Source organism: Apteryx mantelli, chromosome 16, assembly GCF_036417845.1.
Source record: "Apteryx mantelli isolate bAptMan1 chromosome 16, bAptMan1.hap1, whole genome shotgun sequence".
Lineage (NCBI taxonomy): Eukaryota > Metazoa > Chordata > Aves > Apterygiformes > Apterygidae > Apteryx > Apteryx mantelli.
In genome coordinates this window covers 13,897,843-13,910,618 of record NC_089993.1, presented here as the reverse complement: position 1 = coordinate 13,910,618, position 12,776 = coordinate 13,897,843, and the positions used below count along the sequence as shown (strand labels likewise).

The window sequence follows — 12,776 nt, the reverse complement described above, 5'->3', positions numbered from 1 at the left end:
TGAGTTTCTCACCTCTACCCCTTCCGCGGCAGGCTGAACCAAAACAGAAGGCACAGCATGAAAAGAAAAACCCCACAAAAACATGAAATAAATGAACACATCAGTATACGCTATTCTTCAGACTGCGGCCAGCACTGACGTTAGGGCTGGATTTTCAGCGCAGGCTGAAGGAGTGGAGACACAACCATCTCCCACTCTCAAAATTGCTCTCCTAAGAATGGGGACAAAAAGCAGTCTTTTTTCTACCTGTACGTTGCTTATACATAGCTTCCCAAGTATTTGTGCAGAATAAAAAGATATTAGAAATGATTAAAACAGGGGAAACAATATTATATTATCTTCAAAGACAAAGCTGTCCAATATCGATTATGAAACCACTTCCAGTATTTGAACTACCAAGCTACAAAAGTCCTTCTTATAAATGCTAGTGGAGATTTTCCACTGAGGCACCACTGCTCATTAGAGTGAGAGGTCGTGGCTCCATCTGCTCAAAACTTATCTTTCCACTACTGAATATGACCTAAAAATAGGCCTTTCATTGGGGAGGTAGGGAAGAGAAGAAGGGATATAAATCAAAGATTTAGATTATTGTGCCAATGAACTAAATCTTCATTTCTACCTAAAATACTATTTATTTGCTCATTTATTTAAATAGGCAAGGCAATTCAAGAACACACTAGGACTATTGCAAAATGATTTAGGTGAATCAAGCACTTAGTTGTTCTGGCATCAATATGGATCTTTACAAAAGTTGTTAATTATTATGCACCAGTTTTAACCAAGATGTCTGCAGTATTTACTTTGTTTAGAACTGCCGTTTCTTTACGTTAGGAAGCTCATTCTTTCGACATTTGGAGCACAGCATGCTGCATTAAGAGGCCTTGCCGACTAGCCACTATGTGCGTGATGCCAAAGAACTGCATGACAACACTACCACCAAAGCAAGAGTGTTCAAAAATGGCACCTTCAAAATGTGCAGCTGAAAGAGAGAGATGAAAATCGTTTATGTCAAAAAATTTACAGTAATACTACTCTGTATTAATTCACCTAGCAAACATAAGGGTTTCCTGACCACTTCCATCCTCCGCTGAGCTTAACAGCGCCTAGATCAAACCACTCAGTCTGAATGACGCAACCCACTTGAGAAGCACTCCCCAACATTGCTTTTATGTGCACACGTGAGATTTGGGGATCTTCCTATGGTCAAGAAGAACCCAGAATAAGTGAAAGGCCAGCTACAACTAACTCTAACCACCAGTTTCACCATCCTAGTCTTTTCCACAGTTGGAAGATGTCATTACAATTACAGCACATTGCCAGCATGGACCTATGAACACAGACTGCCATAACCAGTGTATCTAAATCATACCGTCTGTGCCCTCCTTCAGTTTCCTATAGTTTTTATTTCTAAGAAAACTTTAAAGGAACGACAGGAAAAAAGAAGTAATATTTCAATCACCTTTGTAGTCGCACAGTTCTGTTTGAAAGTGTTTCCACAGACTTCTCTCCTCCCTCAAGATTTGTCACTAGATTTGTTCTTATGTTTCCGATGCGTACCTCCCCCCAACACAGACTTTAAACCAACAATAAAAAAAGCACGTTTGGGAGACTAAACACAGAACTACATAGAAAACATTAACTATGACAGAAGACACTAAAAGCAAAAGAATTCACAATTAAATGTGATTCAGGCCTATGATTCAAGGACAACTAAAAACTGCTATAGTGGTGCCCCACTGTGGTTTGAAAGACTACTGCTATATAAAGATCTGCACAATAACTGTAATTTTTATGTTTGAGAAAAAGCAAATTCCAGAAGAATATGAAGGCCTTAAAACTACACTGACTTGAATAAAACATTTGTGTTTAACTGAAAAATGTGCAGACAGCAACCATTTCTAATTTTAAATATAAGAAACAAATTCTACTCCATTAGAGAATATCTAGGTCAAATACAAAGCAATGACTAAATTTAGATGTAAAAACTCTTTGCAACGACAGGAAAGAGTAATGAAAAGCCATTAAACAATTTCTGTTTTGAGAGAAATAAAAAGCCAAACTAATTCCATTCTAATTTGAAAAACAAAGAAATTAATACAATTCCCCTCCAATTCTTTCCTAGTTCATGCAATAATAAATCTCAACACTTAATATAAATTATTAATGACATCTTAATAGAATTATAGAACTTCTGGCAATCTACATGTACAGCACTGAAGCAGGAATTCCCTTAAGTGCAGTATCATCAAAGAACACACACTGTTGTCATTAAGCTATGCAATTTCCTCCTAACCAAAAAATTGATCAGGTTCCCATAGTTCAACATCCAGACCACTAGTTTGACTGGGGCAGGGAGATTTTTATGCAATCTCAACTAGTAAATATGGAATTAGCTTTCACAGATCAGATTTAAAATTAACTGGGATAATGTTGTTGTTTTGTATAATTTTCACAAGAATATGGTATGAACATCAAACATATTAATGAAAAAAGAGGGATGATGCCACTGAGGTCATCATCCATTCCAATGAAGAAGAGATTTCTAAGCAGAAACCCCTGCAAAATCAATAGGCTTTCCCTACACAAACCTGTGTAGAGTAGGCTCTAAAGGAAATGTACCCCAAGGGTAAGAAGCTTCTTTTACTAAGATTTGTTACAAATATTCAATAAATAATTTCATTTACTTGTAACAAAACATCAGTGTGTAACGAGTTATGGTAACATTTACAATTGAATGAGTTCTGTATTTCCTAAACATTTAGGCAGTTGATTTCTGCATTGTCTTCCCCCATAAAAGCATTCATTAACTTACATTTCCATCACTCCGCTGTCCTCCTTTGTGTGTAATAACTACCACTTCCATCCATTTACGCAGGTGTTGCTATTAAAAAATAATAAAAAAGTTTTTTTAAGCTAATTTGCATTATTCTTTTACTGCTCCATTTTAGCAAGTGACAGCAAATACATCAAGAAAAGAAAAAGTAGAGGCAGGAATGATTGTTTGAGGGAAACAAAGAGAAAAATCAGAGTTATTTTTGCTCCCTCAGCTGAAAAAGTTCATTTACTATTTGAAATAATATGGTTCACAATGCAAGAGTTGTTAAACACTTTCCAAACCAAAGAGGTAGCAACATCACCTAAGAAAGTTGTCATTAATCTATTAGAAGACCGCAACTTTCATTTTGGATGTGAAACCTATCTGTATCATTTCAGGATCAGGGCATTATCATAACCCTATGCGGGGTTGTAACAGGAGACTGCGAGGGATTGTTATTAAAAAGCATTTTTTATATACATAACATGTAAAGCATTGCACAGGAACAACAAACCCTGAAGTTGCCACCAGTTTGATTTTTATACGGAACACGCAACTATGACATTTAATGAATTAAGAAGCCTTCATCTCCTAAACTACTTTTATCACTTGCAACTTAAGCTTCATCTGTTGACTTTTACAATTTGCTAAGTTCTTTCCCTATTCAAGAGAGCAAGAGATATGAGACTACATACATAGATCAGAAGGCATAAAAAAAATGAAGTTCAATATGCAATGGTGATAGGTTCATACTTGTTTAACATTTTGCATGATACATATTCATTTTCATATTTAAAAAACTGTAAAAATGGACAGAGAATTCCACCCACTTTAAAAATTCCAAATAAAGTAAGAAAGGCAATATCTTCCATCATTTTATAAATCAAAAAAAAGCCAAAACAACTTAGCCTACTAGAAAACAAAGCATGCTTTCAAGGGTTTCCTTGGTATACAATCCTGCTGGCATCTTGTTGAAAGAGCAATTTGGTCCAAGCAGACCTGAGCATCATTAGGTATGAATTCACTTGAAGAAAACATCTCCTAACTTCTTGCTTTCGTAGGTCTTTAGAAATTACCTCAAATTTTAACCATGCAAATGTTTAAAGATACTTTTTTTTTCCTAGTAATTGGGAAAAACTCCTATTTTAATATATAAATTAAATCACTATTGCATTTTTCTTTGACACCTTGAACATGAATAGGCTTACCATCATTTGATCACAGAATTTATCATTGAAAGAGTTTGGAAAAAGTCTAGTGACAGATGTCAGACGATTCACAACATTCAGGGTCAGGCTTCGATAGTCTCCCAACATCATAAGCAATGGTCTCATGTGTGTATGAATTTGATCTACTTCTATTGTAGCTCCTTCCAAGAACTGCAAGAGAGTTAAGAATTAAAATGAGGAGGAACACGTTGGCTATTTTTGTGCAAGTACATTACTTAAAACTAATTCTGCTGGCTTATTTTACTTTGTACTTTCAGAATGCGATGGTTTAAATGCCATTTATTACTGGAAATATATATGATGGCAGGATGGATTCAGGAAGTACTTAGGTATTCCCGATGCATAGTAGGATATTCTGTAAAATAATTAAGCAGAACTTAATTACAGACAAGGATTAAAAAAACTGCCGTATTATAAATAAAATATAAAATTATGGACAAACGACTTAGAAACCACTTTATTAAGATTTGGCTGTGAAGCTGGCTGAAGGCAACACAGCAAATTTCTCTGTTAAAACCTGCATCCATCCTGAGTTACACAAAAACTCAGGAGAATCTGGCTGCAAGCAACCAGACAGGATATTTGCTGTTATGATCAAAAGCTGTGTGGGCACAGATTCATCACAGGAAAAGGTGATGGAAACGATCAAGAAATCTTATACCACAGGCATAGGTCAGAGCAGCCCTTAGTTGCTCTATTGTACCCCTTCCAGACCGAACTGCCAGCAAACCACAACCAGTGAGTACGTTCCCTCTCGTGGCCAGAGTGAAATGAAAAGAAGATATCTGACTTCAGACCACTCAGTGGCATAAACAAAAGTAAACGGTCAGCATTACTGTACTTACTTTCCCTGTGACATGCCACCCCACCTACACCTCCTTGCAAAAAGGTTGTTAATATTTTTAATTACATTTTCTATTTTTTGTCTAACTATTAAAATCTTGCCAAATTAGAACTAAGCATATTTATCAGGCAACAGATCATGATGAGGGGACATCCTTTTCCCCATCCCTCCAACTGCTTTACACTATAAGCTGGCACCCACAGGACAGACGCAGTTTGGGACCCCAAAGAGCAGAGCTGCAGCCTTGTGCCCTAAGGCACCAGCCCCACTGCAGGGCAGAGCCTCTCTGCTGCATTGCTGCCGCCTCCAAAACCAGCCACAGCATCTCTACACCCCACTTCTTTTAGGAACAGAAGCACAAGAAAAGCTTTTAAAATAAACCCATACATGCACATTTTTGAGACTGCTGGGAAAGACTGACACTTTTTATTGAGAAAATATATTTTCCATTAAAAATAAATAAATAAAATAAACAAATAAAAAGAGAGAGAGCAAGGGAAACAGAGAGAGAAAGCACCATGGTACTTGGGCAAGAGCTTACAATGTTAATGTCAACCAGAAGAAAATTGTTATGGCTAAGTTCAAACCCCTCAAAAAACACGTCTGACAAAAACTTAATTACAGTGGTGCCACTAATGAAACTTAGCAGAGCAGCCATCAAGCCCTATAGAGACATTTCCCAAGAAGCTTTGTACCAAGGAAGTAAAGCAGAAAGAACAGCAGCCTCAAAGCAGCATTGTTTTAAACGCACTAACCTTTCTCATGCATGCTTCTCCTGCCTCCTGCAGTTCATTATTTGTTGAGTTAAGTGCCTTGAAGAGTGCAGCAATGATCTTCTCTCTCGACTGAGGCAAGTAATTGCAGGCAGCTAGAGCATCTGCAAAATCAAAGTAAATTTGTTCTCTTTGTTAACTCATTTTCAAAAGAGAGGGGGAAAAAAAATCTTAATTCTACATTTATTCTCTTCAAACTTAAACTTATTTCATCTTAAATTACTGACAGCTAAAGTTTAGCATGCTTTGCCAGAAGCAACAGACATCATAAAATTTAAAAAAAGAATGGAAGTTCTATTAACAGTGTTTTAAAGTTTTCCTAGTGCTATATTATATAAATATTCTAAAAATATTTTGGGTTAACTTCAGGAACCAAATCCTATTCATTAAGACATAAGGGACACTTTCCCATTAAACCGTGACCTCTAGAGAACAGTCATCAGTTCTCATGCTCTCAAGTTTTCAGCTGATCCTGGACAGAAGCCTCCCTGTTGCTCACAAGAACACTTATCTGCATCAAATTTTGTTTAGGAACTTACTTAAGGCTGCAATCCGAAGAGGTACGAGCGATGGCAGACTTTTGTAACACGGTAGCTTCATTAAGGCAGCATCTTCAGCCTCACACAAATTCAACAACTGCGGGGGGGCAGAGGGGAAAGGGCACAAAAACAACAACAACAACAACAAAAACATTTTAGCCTAGCATTGTGAATGATGTTTGAAACAGTCTTATCAGCTACCTTTTTAGCCTGGTTTCCCCAAAGAGCTGGGTTCATTTACGCTAATTGATCCCCAAATTTGACTGAGGGGCAAAAACCTTACTAAAAATAGAAGTACAAGTTTCCATGAAATGTGGTGGTAAGCCAGAGGCAAGAAAACTGATTAACCCTGCCACTGAAGGAAAGTCAGGCAAAAATTATCCATTTGACATTTTGTTTGCCAATATCCAGCTGGTCAATTTGCAAACACACAGCTTATGCAATACAGGTTGTGAAAGACTAAGTCTACAGCAAAGGCTGTTCCCGAATGGCAATGACACCACTGAAGATGTAGAAGAAAGGAGTAAAAGAGCAGAAGGAGATTAATAAGAGAAAAACCTGCTCAGAATGCCTTCAGTAATTCTACCGCCCAGAGGGTCAATTTTTTCCTACAGAGCTCTCCTCTTTGCAAAGGAGAATTTTCAATATACACATATGTTTTTGTTAGAAAATACTGAACATTTGAAACAGAAATTATGCAAATTAACACTTTTCAGGTTGCATCTATATCAAAGAACCCTATTAAGGTTCAGATCTTCACAGTACCAATACATTGCTCTCAGCTCTACAGCCATTTTTTGATCTACACCACTTTGGTTTTGTCTTAAGGAAAAAATACAGGGTCCTTTGCCTTGGCAATCGCACTCCCTACCTGCAGTTATTCCCTAATTGCAATTACTGTTGGTATCAAAGTCCTTCTGAACTTATATGTGGACAATACAGTCATGAGATCAAGGAAATAAACAGTTTAAGTTAAATCTACACATCAGTTTTAGATGCGATTTTATACCAACTGTAAGGGACTCAAAAACCTTAACAAGCAATATTTAGGTTTTGGTGGCACAACAATTTATTTAGTACACATATTGTGCATAAAATAAGGCCTAAATAAGAAAGCTGGGGCTATTAGACTATCACATCAAGGTTTAACATATTTTACAGGCATGACAACATTCTGCTCAGCCCAGAGGTATTTAGTTGCAGGCAAAGGCAGATAGCTTTATCAGTTCACGTTTCAAAAGGTAAATTCTTACATTGCAGCGGAAGTTTAAAATGCACAGAAAAAAGTGTATTTTTAACATTGACAATTCTAACACCAGCACTACTTAAGTATCTGCATTCAAACATGAGACTAGAGAAAGAGCGTACCTCTGTGTAGAAAACCTTGTGTTCCACAACATTCAGATCCATGGTAAACAATCGAGGTTGCAAGGTTGTGCAAAACGTATTCCCCTCCATTAACCCAATCTGGGCATTTGCAGGTTGATGCCTAAGTAAGTGCTTTTTAGGAGGAACCATGTCTTGGAGGACCTACACAATACAATTTAAATTACTGAATTAGCAGCCTATTCAAATGACCCCATAGACCTAGCAACAAAGACATCATCGGCCACGGCCCTGTGTTTTTATCCATTTGCTACTCTAGCTCCAAATGTGTCTCTTCAGAAATCACTAAGGAAGAAAAGTACTTCTCTGAACTCATTTAATGCACAGTTAGTTAGTGAATCAACTCAGTATCTGTAATTATTACAGATTCTCTGTGAACAGATATATGATATTTAATAACTTTACATAATGGTATAAGCAATGTTAAAAAAAAAAATAGACTTAAGCTTTAAAAACACTGAAGTCAAAAACCAAGCATATTCTCAGCTCCCAAAATATCAGAAAAATGAAAACATTCATGTAAGGTTTTTCCATTACAACAATTTATCACTCTCCTCCATAAACACCTTTATCAAAAGAAGATCTTAAGTAGAGGCCATCTCTGCAAATGCACAAATTACTACAATAACATCTACAGTTTTATATGCTGTGGTGGCCCTAGAGCTTATGTATTTTCACTAGTTTCGAGAGAATGAATGCTATATTAGATTTGAGGAGTATGCAGCAAAACCTGATTAGGAAAAACTGATACGGAAAGGCACAGCAGGGTCTCTTATTTTGAGACACAAAATTATGATGCAAAATACAGTAGCTACCTGGCCTAGCCTATGTCTGATTGGTGGGAGCATGTGCAGTCCATAATTTCAGGAAGTAAATCAATTTGAACAGAAGACATTACCAATACTGGCTAAAAAAACCCTCAGGCACAATTTGTATGAATCTCTACAATACTCCAGCTACAGTATATTTAGAACAATGAAACCTAGCAAATGACAAACAGATGCTATCAAAGCACTAAGAGCTTAATTCACTAATATGGGAAAATGCAGTCAGAAAAGCATTTTGCAAACACAACTGGTAAACAACTTTAAACTCACTTGGACTCTCCGTAAGTATTTCTTCTCACCTCTTTATGTGGCTCCATAATCACAGTGACACTTTTTCCAGTGACCTGTGCAAGCACCTGCAGCGAATGCATGGCCTGTTTTCTCACAGTAGAGTTTGGAGACGTTACTTCTCGAACCAGGTCATGTGTCACATGATGGAAAGACTTTTCCTGTGCCGCTAGGATTTCTTCTGTTTTTTCTTCATCTTTCAAGGGAGTTGCGCATCTAATCAGAAGTTGTTCTAATGTCGTCTTTGCCATAGCAACTGCTCCATTGGAAACCTAAGGTATCATAGATTTTCTATTTTTAAATACAGAACACAAAGATCACAAATCTACATACTACTCAACAACAAACTTTGCATTTGATTTTGATGAATCCTCTGCAAAAGACTAAAAACATGTAAAGCTTAAGATATTCAACTGGTATTCCCACCAATCATTCAAAAATTATGAGCTGCAATGGAACATAATTTTATAAATGAACTCTAAGAGCTGGAACACCTAAGCAATGTTGTCACCATATGACTCACAACTGAGAAAAGGTCAAGCAGCCAATTCTGTAGGTACCTATAAGTAAAGCTATATGCAGCTTTCTGATAAGATGAACATCTTTTAAACAAACACAGAAGGAAGAAAAAAATAGTATTCTTCATGCAAGTTACAGTGAATCTTATGTTCTTTCACTGATCTGAACGCAACTTGCACATTTCTACTCTGAAATAAGCAAATGCAATTCCAACAACTTTGACAAAGTTACTTGGAAAAAACAGATCTGATTCTTTATCTCAGGACTTGGTTTAAGTTAAAATGACTAAAATTCACTCACACTTGTTACAGATGTGATACATTTTTAAGTTAAGCAAAATCAAGATTAGCAAGACTTCAATTTGCGTGAATTTAAGAACAAAAGTGATAGTTCCTCCACACTAGTCAATATAATCCATCAATTAAATACCTCTCCAGTCAGATCCATCATAACAAAGAGAAGTGCCTTCAGGAAAGTCTGCTGGTTCTGGAGGACCCAAATTAGGGGCAGCCGTTCCATGAGGAATTTAATTGACACCACACCTCCTAGCTTAGCATACCAAGCTTGTTCGTAACAGCAAGCACATAAACGTTCCACGATGTAGGAGAACAAAGGAAGCTGACAAGCCTGGAAACAAAGAACTGTATCAATGCTTCAGGTTTTTTTCAACTCATTGACAGCCTCCAAAAGTTCAGAAGCAGAATTAAAGAGGCTGAAACAAGATGAATAAAAAAAGGCTCCATTACCCTTTCCTTTGAACCCAAGATAATGCTTGCGACATCAAATATCACCGCTAGAGCCACCTCTCCTATTTTGCAGAGTTCCTTCTCCTCATATGCCATGCAGATTGCGATGGCATCAATAAGCACCAAGGGATCCATGCCTTTCGACCCATTTTCTTCACTATGAAACATGGCTGTGCTAGGCTGGCTTCCAACCTGATAGCACTGCAGCAAGAAGGGACCTGTAATTTATATTGGGGGAAAAAAAAGAAAACAAAGAAAAAACAATGGATATTTCAGTATGAATAGTCTTTCAATTAGGTTTTACTACTCCTCTGATGAGCTGATGGCAAAACCAGTAAGCACTGTGCCTATTTGCATACAAATGGGTTGTAAGGCATTTTTCAGTCTTAGAAGAAAAATGATTACGTCTACTTGAGTATTTTTTTCTCTCATTCAGTGACTATGCACTGCAGAGGTCTGCTAAGGAGATTTAATTAAACGAAGAATCTTATGAAAGTCAAGTTACATTAAAGCAACAGTGAGGAGTAAAATGCTTATAATATGTCTTTTCCCAAATTACTAGTCATACAGTCCAGCTCCAAACAATTTACTTCATAGATACAAGACACCACCATGCTCTACAATGTTTACCTAGTTCCTCTGATGGTCCTTCAAAAGTGCCCTTCAAAACTGGGAAACAACCCAATTAAAAACCATACACAAAAATAAATATGTATCAAATTATACAAATGCGCTGAAAGTAGACACTGTTACAAACATTATTTCATCTGCTTTTGGTATTTTAGAACTATCATTAGTTGATGTTTTTGAAAGTGTGCTTAATAATTCTTCTCTGCTCAAAAGAACTGAAACATAATTCAGCCATACAACAACAACAAAAAACCATATCAGCCATTGCAATATCATGACTTTCTTAAAACAAATGACTACTACAGAAAGTATGAACTTCTCCACCCCTCTCATGAAGGTCCCCATGATCTCTGTTCCACACTACTCACCACACTGCTGAGCTACTGCCACCATAGTGTAGTGGCGGATTAGGCTGGCTACAAAAGGCAGAGCACTAGGTCTCAGGTCTTTGATGACTGCCGACATGAACGCCCCTGTGAGTGCCTGTTCAAACGTCTTACGAGCCGGAGTATCCTGCGCTTTGTACCGATGTGAAATAATTACACTGGGTATAGACTTCTCAGTAAAGCTGAAAGACAAAATTAAATTCATTATAATCCTAAACTGCAGTACTGGCAGATCAACCATGAACATCATCAAGGACTTAATTTACAGTTTGCTCTCCCTAACTCCTCCGCTTTCCACTTTTCCCCTCATTTTGATAGGGCTAGACCAGTTCACTTAGTCTGTATTAATTTTGGCAACCACTGGTCTCAAACATGATGGATAGCTCAATTTCATCACGAACATTTAAAGCCAGTGGTTCAGAAGAAGCCACATATATTACAAATAATAGGTATATGGGCATCACGCTGCAACTCAATTACAGAACGTCATTTTCAGTATTTTGACATTTTTCCCTATTTGAAAATGACATTTGATTTTAATCTTTCAAGATTGAAACATTATTTATCAAATCACTGCCCAACAAAACGTATTCATTCCAAAGCTATATTTATGTCAAGTCTAAGAAGTCCAAATTATAAAAGCCACTATGCTCTTTAGCTAGACTTACTACACTGCAAGACTCAAGAAGTCAGCGTACACTTAGTGGGTAAAGATGTCAAAACTTATCTAAAAGCAATAAACACATTATATATCAGTGGCTAAAGTTTTAAAATGTCTATAAAAATTAAACAAACAAGAAACACATACTCTAAAAACAAACATCAAGTCATATGTTAAACTGATCACTCTGTAAACATAAGCTACATGTGTGACTATGCTCCAGTTTGGTCATTAGATGAAACTGAATTTTATGTCTCTTTCACTTTGGCAAAAATAAGTTACAACAACATAAAGAATATCACAGTCTAATTTAACTTTTCAAATGTAGTTAAGTACCCAAATAGGCCAACTATTTAAATATATTAAATTATGATTACAATTTAAAATTTGATCTCTTCGCATATAACAGATTATACATTGGACTAAGAGTAGAGGAAGAAAATTAAGGCACGAAACATATCATTTGCACTAAAATAATGTGCTGAGAAAATTCCAAAACTTTCTCTCAATAACAGGAAAGTCCAACATTAATTTAAAGTGAAGCAGGATAAACCACTAGGTAAAAAGTCCATACATTGCCCAGGCTAACCATTGCCTCTAAATCAGGCTACTCTAAAGACACTATAAATTTTACATACACATTTATGCTTAAAGAATTGTCATACTTGGGATGTGCAAGAAGTTGGTATAATGCATGTTTATTATCATCCAGGCTCATCATAGCTACCAAGAAACACTTGATTACTTCCCAAGCCTGCCTCCGATAATACGGTTCAGTGTTAGCACTCTTCAAACAGTCCAGAGCAGTCTCAATTGCCTACGATGAAAAAAAAGATGACAAACAGTAACAGAACACTTTTTATTTTTAATATTTTTAATAAGGTGATTAATCAAGTGAACGATATATCTTTAATGCATTCTAAAGTCATCTAAACGGCATTTACAGTTTGGACTGCTCAAGTTAAGAAATATAGAGAATGCCTGACATGAGTGGACCTGAAACCCTTATGGCGTTTGCTCTGCTTTAATATAAGTGGAAAGTTTCATGGCAGGTACATTTATTTCCATAGCCAGAAAGCATATGACGCCATGAATGATGTATTCCTTCATTCTCTCTCTCCATGAAAATTTTC

General features: G+C 36.6%; 1 protein-coding gene across 2 annotated transcripts in view; it reads right to left on the bottom strand.

The window, feature by feature from the left end:
- Nucleotides 1-12,776, bottom strand: part of TRRAP (transformation/transcription domain associated protein) — a 101,388-nt gene that overhangs the window by 64,860 nt on the left and 23,752 nt on the right. For both annotated transcript variants that reach the window (XM_067306664.1, XM_067306665.1), the window contains exons 22-31: nt 12,309-12,460; nt 10,965-11,164; nt 9,967-10,184; nt 9,650-9,847; nt 8,713-8,973; nt 7,569-7,730; nt 6,201-6,297; nt 5,644-5,765; nt 4,024-4,194; nt 2,813-2,881 (exon numbers count right to left, since the gene is read on the bottom strand). In XM_067306664.1, the coding sequence (XP_067162765.1) occupies nt 2,813-2,881; nt 4,024-4,194; nt 5,644-5,765; nt 6,201-6,297; nt 7,569-7,730; nt 8,713-8,973; nt 9,650-9,847; nt 9,967-10,184; nt 10,965-11,164; nt 12,309-12,460 (1,650 nt within the window). The remainder of the gene's footprint in view (nt 1-2,812; nt 2,882-4,023; nt 4,195-5,643; nt 5,766-6,200; nt 6,298-7,568; nt 7,731-8,712; nt 8,974-9,649; nt 9,848-9,966; nt 10,185-10,964; nt 11,165-12,308; nt 12,461-12,776) is intronic.